General features: G+C 46.1%; 1 protein-coding gene across 3 annotated transcripts in view; it reads right to left on the bottom strand.

Moving 5' to 3' along the window:
• Positions 1 to 19,919, bottom strand: part of LOC146042070 (uncharacterized) — a 378,004-nt gene that overhangs the window by 13,339 nt on the left and 344,746 nt on the right. For all 3 annotated transcript variants that reach the window (XM_083162079.1, XM_083162014.1, XM_083162143.1), the window contains exons 19-20: positions 15,822 to 15,946; positions 848 to 986 (exon numbers count right to left, since the gene is read on the bottom strand). In XM_083162079.1, coding sequence (XP_083018205.1) covers positions 848 to 986; positions 15,822 to 15,946 — 264 coding nt within the window. The remainder of the gene's footprint in view (positions 1 to 847; positions 987 to 15,821; positions 15,947 to 19,919) is intronic.

The following is a 19,919-nucleotide window of genomic DNA, read 5'->3' on the forward strand; positions in this document are numbered from 1 at the left end:
AGCTAGTTCATCCCTTAATTCCATTAATACCCTCGGATGAATCCCATCTGGCCCTGGTGACTTATTTGTTTTGAGTTTGCTTAGCCTCAGTATTAATTCTTTCGGCGTGAAATCCACAATGAGATCTGGCTTATTTGTCCCGTTTGTGGTAAATGTTCGTTCCACAGTCTGCTCTCCCTTAGTAAATACTGATGAGAAGAACTCATTTAACAGTTTTGCTTTTCCCTTGTCCTCAGTAACACTTTTTCCACTAGTATCAGTTAATGGGCCTGTGTTTTCCTTAATTAAACGTTTACTATTTATGTATTTAAAAAATTTCTTTGGGTTGTTTTTGCTTTCAGTGGCTATGCACTCTTCATATAATATTTTAGCTGCTTTGATTACCCCTTTACAAGTTTTGTTTGATTCTTTGTATTTTGCGAATGCCTCCTCATTCAAGTTATTTTTATAGAATTTAAAGGCTCTGGTTTTATTGTTGATAGCTGACCTTACTTCTTTGTCCAACCATGGTGGCTTTTTTTTGTTGAATTTACCTTTAGTTACTTTAGGAATGTATTCAATAGTTAGTGAATCAAGCACCTTTTTTAGAGTATCCCACATTTCCTCTGCATTTTTTCCCTCCATAACCGTTTCCCACCCAATTCCTGTTAGGGCTTCCCTAAATAATTCAAAGTTCGCTTTTCTGAAGTTTAGTATTTTTGCAGTTCCTTTTTGATGTAATTTACTGAAGTTGATTTCCAGTGAAACCATATTGTGATCACTTCAAAAGTCTAATGTAGTCCAAAAGCTGAGTTGATATGCAAAGAAAAAGTCGTAAGGAAATATTTTAGTACAATACAGAACTTACTCTTGTCTTGGACTCTTCCAGAGAACTTCTTTTGAAATTAGGTTCTAATATGATTTCCCGTAGACTGCTCTTTTGGCTTTGTTTCATATATTTTGTTATTGACTTTTTATTGATTGGACACTGTTTCTTACCCAGGTACCTTAAATATTATAAATAAAAAATGATTATTATTCTTTTACTGATATAGTGTACTGTTTAAAGCATAGGTAGAAAACCAATTCACATGTGGAACTACAGTTATAAACTAAAGGTGCCCATACATGGTGCGAGGGTGCCGTGCGACGCAATGCGCGCTCCCGCTGGCATCTTATCGCACAGCATAAAAAGTCTGTGCAGTCCGAACTTCTTGAACTAGGTTCCCATTACATTGCATCGGACGCAAATTGCATGCGATTTGAGTGCGATGCAATATAGTTCAAAATGCACTGAGTTATTGCTCCGTGTATGGGCACCTTAACTATCAACATTAATCTATTCAAGCAGTCAGACAAACAAGAATGCAGAGCAAGTCTCAAATGACATCGTCAACACTTGGGATTACATATTGCTTCTGTCTATTCCATTTTTTTAAGATTTTTTTAGTAAAGTAAATATCTGCTGACTTCCAATGAAGTGGGTCATAGAACTATACATTTCCAACTGGACTTTTTATGCATATAGGCAATTCGCAGTCAGTGCGTGTTAGTGATTATCATGCATGCATAACATCCGCAGTGCGCATGTGCAGGGTCGAGCATTCGAACATGCTCATCCCCATGCGAGCAGAAATATACTTGCAAACAAGCACGACCCATTGGAGTTTGTATGGGTGCGGTCAGAAAAGTGGGCAAAAACTGGGTGTAAATTGTAGTACACAAGAGTGGTGACTACAAGTGCTGGTTGGTCGGGAAAAAAAACATTCGCAAAACAAAAGCAAGTCTCAAGTCTCGCAAGCCAACAGCTTAGCTGCCAAACATTCGCTACAGCAATCAGCACACACAATAGCTAAACTACAAGCACCTGAACACAATACCCACCCATGCACCATACAAATTTTATTATATGTTTCATTGGTTTAAACCACAAATGCAGGAGTATTCTTAAATGCTCTTATGTACCATCCCAAAATCTGCTACACAAGTGTTGAAAAAGTGCGTTCACACGAAATGTACTGATTAGCCTGCCCTGTGGACTCTTCCTTGCCCGCCTGACTTCCAAGCATGAGCAGCGGCCAAGGAGTGATGTCACCGCCGGGAGCACCGAAAGGAGAAGACGTGGCTTATCTCCAACTGCCGCCAGCACCTCCTACAGTCCTCGGCTTCCTCCCCACACTGGAGCCGAACGGACTGAAAAAAGAGAACGCGGCTTACTTTCAACTGCCGCCAGCACCCCGCACCGTCCTCCACTAAAGATCGGGTAAGAGCCAGGCCACGGACTTTTCCAAAAATACTCCACAAGGAGTGAAAACACTGTAAACTCATGGTATATTATTTTCATTCTTTATTTTATTTAACTTTATTTTCACCATTATAATTTTTTTATTTTTTATATATATATATATATATATATATATATATATATATATATATATATATATATATATAAGGATATGCAAGACGGCATTCAGTTATAAATGTAGAAATGTTGTTGGGGGTGCAGGGTCCTTAAAGATTAATTGATAGCACTTACCCAGCCTCCTAGAAGGAAAGGAATGGACCAGCACTCACAGTTTGAAGTGTAAAGAATTGTATTAGCAGTTACAGCATGATGCGATACAAGCAGGCTGACCCAACAGCCGTTTCAACTGGATGCCTCTCCAGTTTTCATCAGGTGATGATGAAAACTGGAGAGGCATCCAGTTGAAACGGCTGTTGGGTCAGCCTGCTTGTATCGCATCATGCTGTAACTGCTAATACAATTCTTTACACTTCAAACTGTGAGTGCTGGTCCATTCCTTTCCTTCTAGGAGGCTGGGTAAGTGCTATATATATATATGTGTGTGTGGCGGCCCGGCACTCCCTTCAACGTTGCAGCCACCCCGGTGCCCTCTGGATCAGCAGATAAAGTAGAAATGAAGCAGGCAGCGGCACTCGTAGGATTTTTCAAAACGTGTAATGAACACAACAGCCAAGAGCCAACGTTTCGGGGCTGGCACGCCCCTTTGTCAAGGTGTGGGTGAGTAACAAGAACATAATAGCGTGCTTACCTTAAATAGGGGTGAGTATTATGCCTTCATTCAATCAGAATCCTGCTGCTCCCTCCCGCCGGCGCGTCTGCACTAATAAGTTGCAGTCACGTATTAATGTCATTAACCACAGTGCACTTGTCATTCATTCGCAGAATGCTGCTCCAACCCGTACGGAGGGACCAGCCAACCAATCACCCATCAGCCAATCACCATGCAGTCACCTAGGTGACGCTTGCGCTCCACACTCCTATTTTACATAGATGACAATGTGAAATGGGCCAATATGGGCCATTTCACATTGAATATGGTTAAAAAGTATGTTTAATGCCCCCCCATTGTTAACGCCACCCCGCTATTGCCGCCAACCTGAAGCGTGGTGAGCGCAGCGAGCCCGCGAGGGGCGGCGGTACGCGTCCTCCGACCTTTTCTTAGCCCTACTATCCACGTCGGCGTGGAGTTGATTTTACCGAGCCCGAAGCGTGGCAAGCACAGCGAGCCCCGCGAGGGGAAGAGGATACCTGTGAAGCCTGCGAGGGGACGCGGATACCTGTGAAGGTATCCGCATCCCCTCGCGGGGCTCGCTGCGCTCACCACGCTTCAGGCTCACTTTATAAAATCAACTCCAGTAGGGGTATGAAAAGGTCGGAGGACTCGTACCGCCGCCCCTCGCGGGCTCGCTGCGCTCGCCACGCTTTGGGTTGGCGTCAATAGCGGGGTGGCGTTAACAATGGGGGGCATTTCAAACATCAGGGGGGGTTTCTATTAAAATGGGGGGGTTTTGGGGAATTTTACATTAAAATCAATGTAAAATCTGGTCTCAGGGACCATTTTACATTGATTCCAATGTAAAAATCGGGTCGATCGCATCGCATGCGATTTGGTTGGCATGCGATGGACGCGTTTTTTTCCAACCCGATGGATACAATCAAAATCGGTTGCGCCGTGCTAGGAAACAAGTACCAAATAATATTTTTTTTATTTTGGTGTTTGTCTCCACACCATTGTATATACTTGCCTTCTCTTTATGTTGGTCCATTCACGGTGCTGTGGGTCACCTTATTGATTTCCTCTGTGATGTTCCTCCAAAGCTTCTCCTTGGCTGCTGCACCCATATTCTTTGGCCCAAACTCAATCCACTCCCGTGCTTTGGGTACCAAGATTTCCAGTTCCTCATCTTCAAATGCAAAAATCCTGGCTTTGCCTGCCGACTCCTGGCTACCATGATGAGTAGGCGCTGGACATCCAGTAGTGGCATGGCCTATCACTTCAGCAGCCAACTGTTGTGAGCCAGATGGTGCTGAGGTAGCAATATTTTGTGATGCCTGTGAGGTGGAGGCTAAGGGGGAAATTTACTAAAGGAAATTTGTAAAAAAAATAGGTGTATTTGTATCCAGAAATACACTTATTTTTGACATTTACTATCCCGAAAATACGGCAATTCGTATTCGTATTGATATCAATACGAATTGAATTGCCGTATTTTCGGGATAGTAAGGGGGAAATTTACTAAAGGAAATTTGTAAAAAAAATAGGTGTATTTGTATCCAGAAAAACACTTATTTTTGATATTTACTATCCCGAAAATACGGCAATTCGTTTTCGTATTGATGTGCTATCAATACGAATACGAATTGCCGTATTTTCGGGATAGTAAATATCAAAAATAAGTGTTTTTCTGGATACAAATACACCTATTTTTTACAAATTTCCTTTAGTAAATTTCCCCCTAAATGTCAAAAATAAGTGTATTTCTGGATACAAATACACCTATTTTTTTACTTTAATTTTCCTTTAGTAAATTTCCCCCTAAGTCTTCCTCCCTCTGCCGAACATTTGCAGTAATGGAGGCCAATTTTGCTGCAGTGAGGTCAGGGTCAGAAATTGCGTCTCCCTCTAAAGGAGCCCATACACGGTCCGTTGTGTATGGCTCCGTTCTGTACTATGCGATGCGCACTCCCACGCATCACATAGTACGGTACAAAAAGTATGTGCTGCACATACTTTTTGTACTAGGTACACATCGGATCGGATCGCAGTGCATGCACACTGCATGCACTAGGGATGCGATCCGATCCGATGTGTGCTAATTAAGTCCCAAACGGATCCGTTAAACGGACCGTGTATGGGCTGCATGAGACCGAGATGTTAGCAGCACATTCAGCGGCCACACGCAAAAAAATACGGAAAGCGAAAACTTGCTCATAATTATACCTATCTCCACTCAGCAACTATTATTTGCACAAACATAATGAATCATGTCAGAGTGTGTGGAATTGTAATAACTTATGCATGCAATTGTTTTTTAAAGTTGATTCGCACCCAGATCCATAATCCATGTATCACATTACACACAACCCCAGCAGATCATCTAAAATTATGCAAATGAATGGTTTACACATGTAATATATGTACAGGTCGAGTATCCTGTATCCGGGCATCCATTATCCGAATGATTCCAAAAACCGTGGTTTTTGGAATCATTCGAATAATTTTTTTTTTTTTTTCCCTAACCCTCTTTTCATACTTACCAAGTCCCAGGGCATCCACAGCAGGCCTCCGGCATCTTCTCCAGGGTCTCCAGCGGTCCCAGGAATGCATTGCGCGAGTGTCACCGGCGCGGGCGCACACCCGCGCAATGCATTCCTGGGACCGCTGGAGACCCAGAGAAGATGCCGGAGGCCTGCTGTGGACGCCCGGGGACTGCGTGGACGCCGAGGGACCACCGGACACCATCAGGGGACAGGTAAGTATGGAAAAAAAATGTATTCCAAAAACCGAAAAATTCCCCTATCCGGAATGCTTGTGGTCCCGAGCATTTTGGATAGGGGATACTCAACCTGTATATATGGTATGATGCACATTTGTGCAACTCCATGCTATTATGGATAGTGCTGCATGTGCTGGTCATTCCCAGTGTGGAGGCGTTTTAGGTGAAGCAGGTGAGCATAGTTGATATATAGATCTGCTTTTGTTTGCTGCACAATTGCAAATATGAGAGTGCCCCCATTCACACGTAGGGAGCTGTGGATTTTGACGCCCATAATGGATAGGCGCCTGGGATGGGTAGGGCCGTATATTTAATATTTAAATAGCGGCCAAACGCAGAGCCTACATTGCAGTCAGCCATAGAATTGCGTTCCACATGGGAGTGCAGCGGACCATCACCCATCTGGAGAGGTGATGGTCGGATCTCAGGAGGTGTGATCCCTGCCTCCTGCTGCACCTAAGACGGAGCATCAGACGCTGTAAGTAGCATTTATTAGAAGTACGAATGTTAGCGAATGTATGCATACATGTTTTCATGTTGTGGTGTGTGTGTATATACGTGTGTGTATATATATATATATATATATATATATATATATATATACACAGATGGCGCCCCTCTCATTCAGCTCTAGCGTTCGCCAGAATGTCCCCACTGGCAAGTGCTGCCTGAGAGGGACTCCATCTGACTGGGACATGCATGTGCATCCCAGTCACTCGGTGGTGGGGATCGGAAACCCTGCCCGTCTCCTCTTCATGGATATGGGCAGGGTTGGGGGGGGGGAGGGTGTGTGGAGGCGGTGGCGACCAACGGGAGCTCCATTGGAACGGGGTGCGTGAGCGTCTCATGCGCGCGCACCCCCTTCCGGCGGCTGGCCGCATGAATGAGGCGGGCTCCATCTGTATGGATGTGCGTGTATATATTTATGTGTGTGTGTGTGTATATATATATATATATATATATATATATATATATATATATATACAGTGTGTGTGTGTATATATATATATATATATATAAATACAGTGCGTGTGTGTGTATATATATATATATATTTATATATATATATACACACACACATACTGTACATACAGACTTTGTGGACCGGCACTCCATTTGATATAATCAGCTCCCAGTGTGCCCTTCAATAAATAAGATAGAGACAGTAGGATCCGGTCAGCAGAGAGGAACCAAGCACGGCACTGGAGGACTTGTTAAAAGGTGGATCTTTATTACCTCAACGTTTCGAGGCTTGACACCCCGCCTTCAGGAGGAAAATACACACAACTGCACAATGCTTCCTGCTCACCTTATGTACCGGTAGCTCAGCATGCATACACCGCTCTCCACACCCCTCAATCACCGGACCACAATCAGCTGGGTTAGGCGCCGCAAGATGACCTCAGCGCGTCTCCATAGCTGACTGTTGTATAGCAACAGGACGCTCAGTCCGGCGGGGTGAAACTACATCTTATTCTCACACATGCACAAACACAGAAGGTAGCAGACTAGCTTTCAAAGCTTCTGCTTCGCGCAGACTTAACACGGGTCTAGAACACGTGTTTCGCATAGGTGCTTCCTCAAGCTAGCCTGGCTAGCATATATATATTGGCATTATATAATGGACCCAAGATATATTATCTTTGCCTTAAATCTGGCAGCATGCTGCACTGTGCTACTTGCTTATGCAGGTTAACCTGAGGTGAGGTGCTGCGTGAGCAGTAGTCCTACAGTGTTTCAAACAGTGAATCTGACAAATCACATATATACAATCTACATCATATCTTCCTATAAACTGCCTAACACCGGTCTAAAACACGTGTTTCGCATAGGTGCTTCATCAAGCTAGCCCCTTATTTTGCAAGTGGGTGGGTATCTCCTTGTCAAAACCAAAAAAAAAAGACAACTGGAGTCCCCACGGTTTTAAATCAAATGTTTATTTAAACATGAGAATATTCAAATCTCTCTGATTGGAGTGCATCCACCTACAACTGTCTTTTTTCTCCTCTTTTTGACTATTGACCCCCAGTTGGTTAGGATAGCACCCCTGCTATACTAAATAAAATAAACAGCGGTAATTGCCTGCAGAATACAGGGCACAAAAAATCTGAGTGCAAAATCCACAACCCACATGTCCTTGTCACAATGTACTAAGCCATGAAAAGTGATAAAGTCGAGAGTGAAAACAAGATTTATGTCTTACCTATTAAATCTCTTTCTTCAAGGACGTCAGTTGCCAAAGGGCTTAAAGTGGGTAGAGAGCAGATGAGCGCGACCATTCCAGCACTAGAAAGGTTAAACTTCTAGGCTCCTCCCAGTCAGCATGGCTCCTCCCCTCCTCTACCCCTCCTCCAGGCCCAGCTAGTTTCAGTTTGTACCAATACAGGCACTAGACAAGATAGAAGGAAGAGAAACCCATACAGAAACACATTCAAACATAAATGTGTGTGTGGTTCCTCAACATAGAAACCATAACTGACATCCACAACAGAGGAAATATTAACTAAGTTCACTCAGAGGAACTATGAACTTCAATGCAAATGAAGCAGGTGAGGCAGGGAGGGGTCCCTGTGGCTCCTGACTTCCTCAAAGAAAGAGATTTAACAGGTAAGACATAAATCTTGTTTTATTTTTCGGGAGACGTCAGAGGCCAAAGGGCTTACAGTGGGATGTCCTAAAACCAGTATACTCTGGCCAAATGCCGAGTCCTGAGAGGCAAACGTGTCAAACACATAAAAGCGCAAGAAAGTATTGGCGGACGACCGAGTTGCCGCCTTGCAAAGTTGCTCTGCTGTTGCACCACCCCTAACAGCCCAAGATGCACCCACAGACCTTGTAGAATGAGCCCGGACCCACGCAAGAGGTGCCCAAGTAAGCCTGCTTGATATTAGACCTCAGCCATCGGGCAAGAGTCTGCATGGTAGCAGGTCAACCTCTCTTTCGAAATCCCTAGATGACAAAGAGAGTCAGATTTCTGAAGTGTTCTAATGCGACGCACATAGACGCGCAAAGCAGGGACTACATCCAGGGAATGCTTCCTACGAAAGGCAGGGATCACTATCTCCTGGATGACATGAAACTCAGAAACCACATTCATAGAAACCATCCTATGAGGATGAAAGGCTAGGAAAGGAGACTGACAGAACAGAGCCGACCGTCAGACACCCTCCTGGTCGAAGCAATGGCCAACAGGTAAAAACTGTGGTCTGGGTAAGCCAGCAAAGGTCCACAAGAGTTCAAAAAGGGCACCCTGAAGGGAGTAAAGAACCAGAGAAAGATCCCACAGAACAACTGGGGGAACAAATGGAGGTTGGATTCACAGGACCCCCTGCGTAGATCCTGCAACAAAACCAATCACCGGAACAGAATGGAGAGAGACGAGACCTGCACCTTCAAAGAAGACAGGTGGAGGGCAGCCTCCAAATTCTTTTACTGAAAGGACAAAATCCTAGAAAAACAGTAAATCCTGGGATTAAACCTATGAGAGCGACACCAGGAAATATAATCCCGCCAGATGCTATGATAAGCATCAGCTGAAGAAGGCTGACGGGCCCTGAGCATAGTTGATATTACCCTTGAATTAAAGCTCTTGGCTCTTAACAAGATCTGGCCATAGAGGTAGACAGATCTGAGGGGCCATGGACAGGGCTTAGAGATTTGAGAACCAGATCCTCCTGGGCCAATGCGGGGGCCACCAGGATAAAAGTGTCCCCCTCCGCCTTTAACTTGCAAAGAACTTTGAGGAGGAGCGAGATAAAAATTGCAGATTAGGCCAGGATCTTCAATGCATAGGGGGTTATACTCAGATAATAGGCGCTCCTTTCATGTACATAAGTTGGATATGAAAAATACTCTCCTTCCTGGATTCCCCAACAAGAGCCTACCTAATCGGGATAAGGAGCATCCATAGGAAGGAGAGTATTTTTATATCCTTCACAATTATTCTTTCATTATTCTTTCATATTTAATATTTTTCATATCCAACTTACAGATGGGGCAGGCCTCTTCTTTGCTGGCGAATCGCCAGAACGTCAGCGCTGGCGATCCACCAGCAGCCTGCCTCACCATCTGACTGAGACGCGCGTGCGTCTCACGCGCGTCTCAATCTCCGTCGGCGGGGCAACGGGAACCCTGTCCGTCTCCGCCTCAGGGAGACGGACAGGGTTGGGGGGGGGGGGGTGCTGGCAGGCGGCGGGGACCCCGGGTTACCGCCGACAAGCCGGCGTTGACCCGGGGGAGCGGCTGGAAGTGCCGTCGGAAGGGGACGCGCTCGCCTCTCGTGCGCGCGCGTCCCCTTCTCACTATAGATATGGTGCTGGCGGGGGATGGCGGCTGGCATAGCCATCGCCATCCCCTGCAAAGATGGGACCTGCCCCATCTGTATGTACATGAAAGGAGCGCCTATTATCTGAGTATAACCCCGTTTGCATTGTAGATTTATTTGGAGGCCTGTAGGTTAGATCCTCACATACTAAGACGGGCGAACCCCAAATCATACCAGTGCCACGTTATCCTTCAAAATCCACTTTTTCCTAGGCCAGGATCTTGCCCTCCACCCATTGAAAGATGTGGGAGGCTTCCGCCATAGCCGCCCGACTCAGAGTGTCACCCTGATGGTTAATATAAGCCCACGTTGTCTGACTGGACCTGCACAGGGTGACCTTGAAGCCAAGGCTCCGCCTGTTGGAGAGCCTGCAGGACTGCCCTCAGTTCAAAGACATTGAAAGACAGCAGGGATTCCTGTGAATTCCACAGCCCCTGAATAGATTTCTGACACGTGACCGCTCCCCAATTGCGTAGACTGGCGTACGTGGCGAGGAGACTCCACTGGTGGATTCAAAATGGTCTCCCCTCCCTGAGGTTCTGATCAAGAAGCCACCAGGATATGGAGATCCATACTGCCGAGGACAAGACAATCTGGTGTGTTCGTAGGAGTACGACCCCGACCACTTGTCGAGGGTCCCTCGTTGAAGAGGGCGAGAGTGGAATTGCTCATACTCCGCCATGTCGAAGGCTGACCCCATGGAGCCCAGGACTCTCATGCAGGCCTGGATTGAGACCCACCTTAGGGAGAGGAGATGCCGAACACAGGACTGCAGAGCCCTGCAGCGTACCTCTGACAAATGGATCCGCTGATGGATTGTGTCCAACAGGGCCCCCAGATGAACCATGGTTTGGGCGGGAAGCTTGGAAGACTTGGGCCAATAGATGATTCAGCCGTGATGTTCCAGGATCTCCACCCCCTTAATCAAGTGTGCCTGGAGAACCTCGGTGACTATGCCAGAATCCCCAGGTTATCCAGATACAGCAGTATCCGGATTCCCTGATTGTGAAGTGTGCTGCCCATTACCGTCTTGACCTTCGTAAACACCCTGGGTGCCAATGATAGGCCAAAACTGTAAATGACGGTCCTGCAGTGCAAACCGCAGAAATCGTTGTGTTTGTTTGGGATATGCAGATACATATCCTGGATGTCCAGGGATGCCTTGTAGTCCCCTGGTTGTAGGGCCAGTACAATGTACCTCAAGGTTTCCATCCAGAACTTTGGTACCCTAACAAATAAGTTGAGCCGCTTTAGATTTAGGATGGGATGGAAAGACCCATTGGGTTTCCGAACCAAGAAGAGGCTGGCACAAAAACCTGTGCCTCGCAGAGACACAGGGATGGGAGCTAAGATCCTGGACGACAGTAGATTCTGGAAGGCCTGCTCCAGAGCTCTTTTTTGCATTTTTCCCAAGTCCCTGAGAGAACTTGTGGAAAAGAACAAGATTTGCTGACAACAGCGAAAGGGTTTGCAGTAGCCTTGGGAGACCACATCCTGAACCCTTGTGTCTGTCGTGGATTGCAGCCAGATGCCTGAAAGCATAGCAGATGACCCCTCCACCCAGGTGGAGCGCCCACGTGTCATGCTGAGGGCTTATCCTCAGGACTAGATTCAGAGTCCTTGGCCTTAGAGAACTCTGCGGGCTGGGGCAGAGTTCTTGCAAACGACTGTCCCCTACCCGTGCCCTGAGAATGAAAGAACTGGAATGCAGTAAGAGGACATGGAGTAGGAATAGATGGCAGAAAAGCTTCTTTGGAAGCAGCCACTGTGGCCACAATTTTGTCCAATTCTGATCCAAAAAGGGGGAACCCACAGTTTCTAGGTTTTCTTTGAATTGTTTCCATGAGCAGAGCCTTGTCCACTCCACCATGGCCTTGGCCAACCAGGCAGATGCCAGGGAAAACCATGCCACTGCCCCGGAGGTTGTATAGAGGAGCTTAAGAAAGTTCTCCAACTTCCGGTCAGGGGAATCCTTAAGGGATGTGGTTGGAATAGGTAGAGGAGCGCACGATCTTGGCGACATGTGCATCCAGCTTAGGGGCTGTCTCCCAGCGGACACTATACTCCTGAGGGAGTGGGTAAAAGGTAAAGTAAACCGCAAACTTCCTATTAGGCATCTTCCAGCCCTCCTCAAGGACCTCCTCTACATGAGTAGATTTAAAGAAAACTGAAAAAAAGAGTCAGTTTAGGACGCTTAAAGGACACCAGCTGCCGGTGCTCCTACAGGGGGGATACTGACACACAGGGGCTATTGCCCCTTGTGGGAGTCCACAACCCCCATAGAGGGAGAATAGAACCTGTGGCGAGCATAGCAAGCCACTGGGCCTGCAGCGTGGCAAGCGCAGCATGCCCACAAGGGGCTTCTTTGCACTTGCCCCCCCTATGGGAGCACCGGCAGTCAGGATCCTGACATCAGCGTCTTGTAAATTTAAGACTTCTCTGACAGCTGTTACCAGGGCCCTATAATCATGCATGCCGTGGCGTCACCCTTTGGGTCTTCATCATTGCCACTCCCCCTGCTAGCAAATGGCCGCCCAGGGATTATGACCTCATGCAGCACTGGTAAAATGGCGGGGAACTGGCACGTGCCAGTTCCCTGGTGATCCAGCGGGACGGATGGTGGACCAGTTCTGGCTGCTTGCTAGCACAGCCCAGTGGTCCCCCTGCCGGGCAGTTACAGCCTCTCAAGTGTTTCGGGGAGTGTGTTACATTTATTGATGTCCTGGTGCCCGGTCACGGCTGTTGGTTCCCCAAGTGACCGGGGCCAGCCATGTTAGTGGAGTGCGGCTGCTGGGCCCAGGTGATGGGGCGGCAGCGCAGTGTAAAAAGAAGACAAAAAAAAAGAAAAAAAGACTTTTAAATTGATTTATAAGTGCGTGTTGGCTCCTGCCAGCACATCTAAAACAGAAACTAGCTGGAACTGGAGGCGGGGTAGAGGAGGGGAGGAGCCTGGCTGGCTGGGACCAGACAAAAAGTTTAACCTTTCTGGTTCTGGAATGGTTGCGCTCATCTGCTCTCTACCCACTGTAAGCCCTGTGGCCCCTGACGTCTCCCGAACAATAAAAAATACCAGCCAATCAGCTCTTAACTACCATGTTACAGACTGGGTTTGAAAAATGACAGTTAAGAGCTACAACAGTTGGTTGGTCATTTATCACTCTCTTTCAAAGCTTAGTATAGCTTTGAAAGAGAGCTCACCCTAAATATCAAAATAAAATAAAAGCAAGTTATTACGCAATTTATCCATTAAATGACATATAGATGTGTCCATATATCCTTATTTTTTTTTAAGTCTAGTCATATGGCCAGGGTGGAATAGCCAGTACTTTGTGGGTCCGAAAACAAAATGTTGAAGGGGTTTCAATGCTTTTAGAGAAACATCTCTGCAACATTGTTAATGTTATGCCTAATAATAGTGCAACAGTTTATTTTATGAACGTCTGCACTGCCCTAATTCACATTATATCATATTGTAGGTCTGCCTACACAATATGCATATCAGTGTCCCCAATTCACATTATGACATACAGTATCCCCAGTCAATTTTATGCTACCTTACAGAGTCCCCAGTTTATATTATGCTACACTACAGAGCCCAAAACTCATATAATGCAAAACTATAGTGGCATCTCTTCATATTGGGACAAATTAAAGGGCCCCAAGTCACATTACTTAAACAAAAATAATTATTTTGTTCATTTTATACCACATTGTGTGAGCGGGTACATAACTAGATATATTGTAGGCCCCAAGGCAAAAGTTTGGCAAAAGGGTTCCTATGTATACCTCGGGAAAATGTATCTTAAGTCCCCATACACCAGAGCGAGATTGTACCCAAGCGTACAATCTTGAGGGGTTATAACATGGATTGTATGCAGATTGTGTGCATACAATCATGTTTTTGCGTGGTCCCGCGGGTTGAATGGTTGGTCCTCTAATCAGATGTGCTGCATGTCTGATCAGTCAGCAGATTGCATGTGCTTTTAAGCACATGCAATCGGTCGTTCAATGGCTCCACCTCCTTCCCCCTGCTCTCCTCCACCCGCCACAGCCTTCCACCATACTCCACCGCCCACTGACGCCTCAGAGGAGACATATGCTAGAGATCATATTTGACCTCTAGCGTATGACAGGGAGCACAGCGCTATTCGCTCCCAGCACTTTCAGGTAATGTTGCAGCGCTGTGCTCCCTGTCAGACGCTAAAGGTCAAATATGACCTCTAGCATCTTTCTCCTCCAAGGTGGAGGGGTGCGGGGGAAGAAGACGGCGGCGGGCAAGTGGCAAGAAATGACTTCATGGCAATGAGCATTGACCCCTTGGCAATGAGCATTAACCCCTGGCAATGAGCATTAACCCCTGGCAATAAGCATTAACCCCTGGCAATGAGCATTAACCCCTGGCAATGAGCATTATCCCCTGGAAATGAGCATTAACCCCTGGCAACAAGCATTAACCCTTGGCAACGAGCATTAACCCTTGGCAACAAGCATTAACTCCTGGCAACAAGCATTAACCCCTGGCAACGAGCATTAACCCCTGGCAATGAGCATTAACCCCTGGCAACAAGCATTAACCCCTGGAAACGAGCACTGACCCCTTGGTTGAATGCAGTAGCTGGATTGTAGGACATAGTGTGTCCAAAAACCACCAATTCTGCCGGAAGATGAAGGGAAATTTGGACACAATCATGATTGTGAACAGGTGTTTCTAATGTATGGCTAGCTTTAAACACTCATCTTTGATAGGTAAGTTGGCACCTCTCAGCTCTATGCCCCACAGCAGCTGCACTCCTTGCACCTTTAGTACTTATGTCCTTGCATATGGCTCGATTTGGCATGCCATGAACTCTGTGACTATGGCACGCCTTGTGATTTTTCTTAAAATTTCCTACCTAATCTGCTACCTTTGACAAAATTTTCTGAGGAAAAATAAGTACTTATGTAGTATCTGGACGCCCGATTTTCGGAAAAAACGCATCGAATCACATGCGATATCGCATGCAGTTGATTTTATAAATCGCGGCAAGTGCAGCGAGCCACCGAGCCCGAAGCGTGGCGAGCGGCCGCGGATTACTTAAAATGTTTTCTGCGTCCGCTCGCCACGCTTCGGGCTCGGTGGCTCGCTGCGCTCACCACGCTTTATAAAATCAACTCTATGCCCACTTGGATAGTGGGGAAATGAACAGGACCTTGTTAACATGGAATCCTATGCAAAATCGCATCGAATCGCATCGCATCCGATATCGCATGTGATATCACATGCGTTTCGATGCGATTTTGACGAAAACCGAGCCCGAAGCGTGGCGAGCGCAGCGAGCCCCGCGAGGGGACGTGGATACCTTCACAGGTAAACGCGTCCCTTCGCGGGCTTCACAGGTATCCGCGTCCCCTCGCTGCGCTCGCCACACTAATCTATTCTCAACTCCACTCCGACGTGGATAGTGGGGGTATAAAAAGGTAGTAGGACGCGTACCGCTGCGCTCGCCACGCTTCGGGTTCACGTTTATAGTGGGGGGGTGGCGTGTTTAATCGCATCGCATTGCATCGTATGGCATTGTATGCCATGTACAATGGCATACAATTTGAAAATTGTATGCCATCGCACACTATCCAAATCGCGTCGCATCGCATACCATCACATGCATTATGGTATGCGATGCGATGGGCGCCGCCAAAATACCTAAAGTTATTAAAGATTTCTACAGTTAGTACTCACCACTTCAGTGCATCGGAGAGGGCATCCTCAATGACTCTTTCCACAAATTCTGATGAGACCGTTTTAATGCCCAGATTTTTAAGCAAGGTATTCAACTCATCATGAAAATATTTTATTGCTTTGTTCTGTTAAAAAAAAAAAAAAAATTACTATAAATTTACATATATAACAGATATAGGGGGTGGATAGAATCTGTGCTGATATTTCCCACAGAGATAAATATTGGCACTCGCCTATTCAATGCTGCTGTTACCGACCGTTTTTAAGTCAGTATTTAACCCTAGAACACATACAGGGGTAATAAAATACCCCAAACACATTGTATGTGTTTATGGCTGCAAAAATGATGCATGTGTTCTAGGGTTAAAGACAAATCTGTTTTGTCAGAAACTGATATCGATTGTCCAATCCGCACCTTCTTTCCAATAATCTGAAGCTGTTTTCGCCAATCCACAGACTTTCTGACAGCTGGAACATTGAATATCTACTGTCGAGTTGACATCAGAAGTGGGCCACAATGGCTGTGACTTGGCTGTCGGGAACGTCCCAGCAGTCGGAATCCAGACTGAATACCCCTCATATTGGTTGTGTTCTGTACAACAGCACTCATAGCAGCTGTCCCCATATTTTCTTAGAGGGCCTGAGCTATTTAATTAGCTCCAAAGCTTTTTCAGAGCTTGTCTCGATTACCTGACACCATTTATAGATGCTGTCAACTTGAGTTTACCTATGGAGAAATGCTGGCCAGAGAAGGATTCTCTGGGATGGAGCTCATCTCCTCCACCTTTTCCATGTTTTTGCTATTCACATACATGCAGGGGGATACGGTCATTTAGCAGACCACACTTAGTGTGGTCTGTTAGATGATCCACACTCCATGCAGGCAGGGGCGGATCCAGAAAAAATGACATGGGTGGAAGCGGGGTTATCTTGTGCAAGCCATATGGTCCTGAGCTAGAATATCATTAAATGGCAGGATGTGCCCCCACAAAGTTAATACACAAGGGACAATACGCACAGGGGTTAACTCCTCTGTGTATACCTCAGATAGCGCCACACAATTGGAGAATATCGTAATAAAATTAGTTTAATAATAAATTCATGTGAACAATATAAATTTATACCAAAAAAATACATATATATATATATATATAAAAACAAATAAAGATAAAAATAAATATACACATACATACATTCCTTTTGGTCTAAAAGTTCAGGTAGTGGTTATCCTGGCGACTATAGTTATTGTGATGACCAGTAGTCATTTTTAGGTATAAAAATCAATTGTCAGGTACAGTACTGGGGTCCCCAGCTGTGCAATTAATATGATGGGTATATGTTCTTTTGATTGCTTTGCTTTGAGCTGAATTCTTTTGTGAACTGCTGAAATATAAAGAAATACACTTATGGATAATGAAGAAATTAGCCTCTTTGGTGTCGGCAATGATCTTTATCTGCAGACAGCTCCAGCTGAAAAATAATTTTCCTTCCGAAGAAACCGCTGTATGCCCCCAAAGCGGAGAAACGCGTCAAGGATTGAGGTCCATACTTACTCCTTTGTCTTCTAAATGTATTGGTTATACTGGATTAACCCTCTGTGCTTAAGCCCAAACTTGAATTGCCGGCTTATTTACCATCAAACACCGGAGCCACTTCTGGTGCACCTGAGCTGCTCAATATCCATGTCAGCCACGGTCGCGGCTAACTGCAAACAGAAAGCCTTGGTGAGTTTTTATACTTACCACACACAGCATCATTCATTCCAGCAGGTCAGCGTGTGCCATCTAAGCTGACTGCGGATGGCTCGCTCCCTGCGCATTCCGGTATCAGCGGTACACCAATGGGTGGCGGCTGCTGAGTGGGGCAGCTGGAGATAAAGATCATTGCCGACACCAAAGAGGCTCATTTCTTCATTATCCATAAGTGCATTCCTTTATATTGCAGCGGTTCACAATAGAATTCAGCTCAAAGCAAAGAGGCGAAAAGAACATACTGTATACCAGTGATGGCTAACCTTTTTAGCTTGGTGTGTCGAAAAAGTTTAGCGTTCCTCGAGTCGCGTGTCACCTCAAGAAATATTAATAATTTGGTAATATTTGCAGCCATTATACATATGCCACACTCCGTGATGCTCCATTATACATATGCCACACACCATGATGCTCCATTATACATATGCCACACACCGTGGTGCCCATTACAAATATGCCACACACCGTGGTGCCCATTACACATATGCCACACGCCGTGATGCCAATTATACATATGCCACACACTCCTGTGCCCTTTATAAATATGAAAGTCACAATGCACAATCCCGTGCCATTGGGTATAACCAAGAGATTGCAAGAGATTGATCCTCCTGCACATAGGATAAGTCTCGAGTCAATCAGGTCCAACTTGTTGAACAATAAGTTGGACAAGTGTAAGGGGGCCTTTACTTTCCCTCTTTTTCCATGAAATCCTCTCACTCCCCCCCCCCCCTCCCACCATTGTGGAGTGTGCAGGAGACACACTGGTATTTCCTTTCAACAGCAGCAGCCACTATCTCTCCCTCTGACCCTGCACCTGTGGCTTCAGAGGAGAAAGCAGGATGAACACAGCCCCAGCCCAGCATCACCCAGGCAGCACCTTCTTGTGCCCATGGAAAGATAGAACATAGCACATGTAAGCAAGCATTTGGTTTCCATATACATTACCTACCTCTCAGCAGAGACTGTCTAGCAATACAGCACATCCCATTATTTCATATAAGCTACTTGGCCAGCATAGCAGCCAGCAATCTTCTCCATTGGAATAGTCTGGAAGGCCCGGGAGGGGTCCCAAAAATCGGGTCCCCCTCCCGGCCCCCCGGAAAGGTGGGAAACCCTCCCGGATTCTGTGGGACCCCTGCTCTGCCCCTTGAATGCGGCTTCCTCTGCCTGACCGCAGCATTAAAATAAACCTATCTGGTAATTTCCGATGAGGGGGCGGGGCTAAAGTGTCATCACGTGTCATTTAATGACGACACACTCAAGTCCCGCCCCCACAAAGTCCTACTGAAAGTCTCGGTACTTGTGTATTACCACGGCGCCCCCGATATTTAGTCACACGATTTTTCATCGCATGGCATGCCATACACCCGATGCACTGCAATGCGATTTAAGCCCCCTATGCAATGTTAAATTGTATAAGCAACCTAATGGGTGCTTTTAAGCACCGTAATGGGTGCTTACAATGTTAAATGCACCCCACGCCACCCCCCAGTATAAACGTGGCGAGCGTAGCGAGCCCGCGAGGGGCGGCGGTACGCGTCCTCCGACCTTTTCATACCCCCACTATCCACGTCGGCGTGGAGTTGATTTTATAAAGTGTGGCGAGCGCAGTTAGCCACCGAGCCCGAAGCGTGGCGAGTGAACGCATATACCTGTTTAGTTATGCACATCCCCTCGTCGGGCTCGCTGTGCTTGCCACGCTTCGGGCTCGGTGGCTCGCCACACTTTATAAAATCAACTCCATGCCGATGTGGATAGTGGGGGCATGAAAAGGTCGGAGGACGCGCACTGCCGCCCCTCGCGGGCTCGCTGCGATCGCCACGCTTCGGGTTCACTTTCATAGTGGGGGTGGCGTGGGGGTGCATTTAACATTGTTAGATGGCTTGTGGGTTAACTGATGTGATTAAACACACTGAATATTGTGTGGCTAAATAGCATTTATTGTGGTCAGATACCCCACACAGCCAGTCCAATAGTTTTTGTATCAATCACTTATGAGCAGCCAGGAAGATAGTACATAAAGATATCGCTGTTGATCAGACAGCACGTTAATGTCCTAAATACCGCTATCTTTGGTAGCTATTGAGCCTAGGAAAAAAAATTCCCAATAATTTATAGTTGCTATCTTCAAATAGGTTGGCCCCTTTAAATTTTAGAATTTCTTAATTTTTAGAGAGCGGTTTATGTTATTCGCTTATCTCAGTCCATATATATAGTATAGTTGAGTATACAGGCAGCGTGTAGAATGTTGCTGCTAATCTCTTGTAATGTCCGTTAACTGAATAATTTATACTACAGCCAGCTGGTTATATACTATTTCAATGGATTGCGTGTAAATGGCAAA

Source organism: Crinia signifera, chromosome 1, assembly GCF_055691185.1.
Source record: "Crinia signifera chromosome 1, ASM5569118v1, whole genome shotgun sequence".
NCBI lineage: Eukaryota > Metazoa > Chordata > Amphibia > Anura > Myobatrachidae > Crinia > Crinia signifera.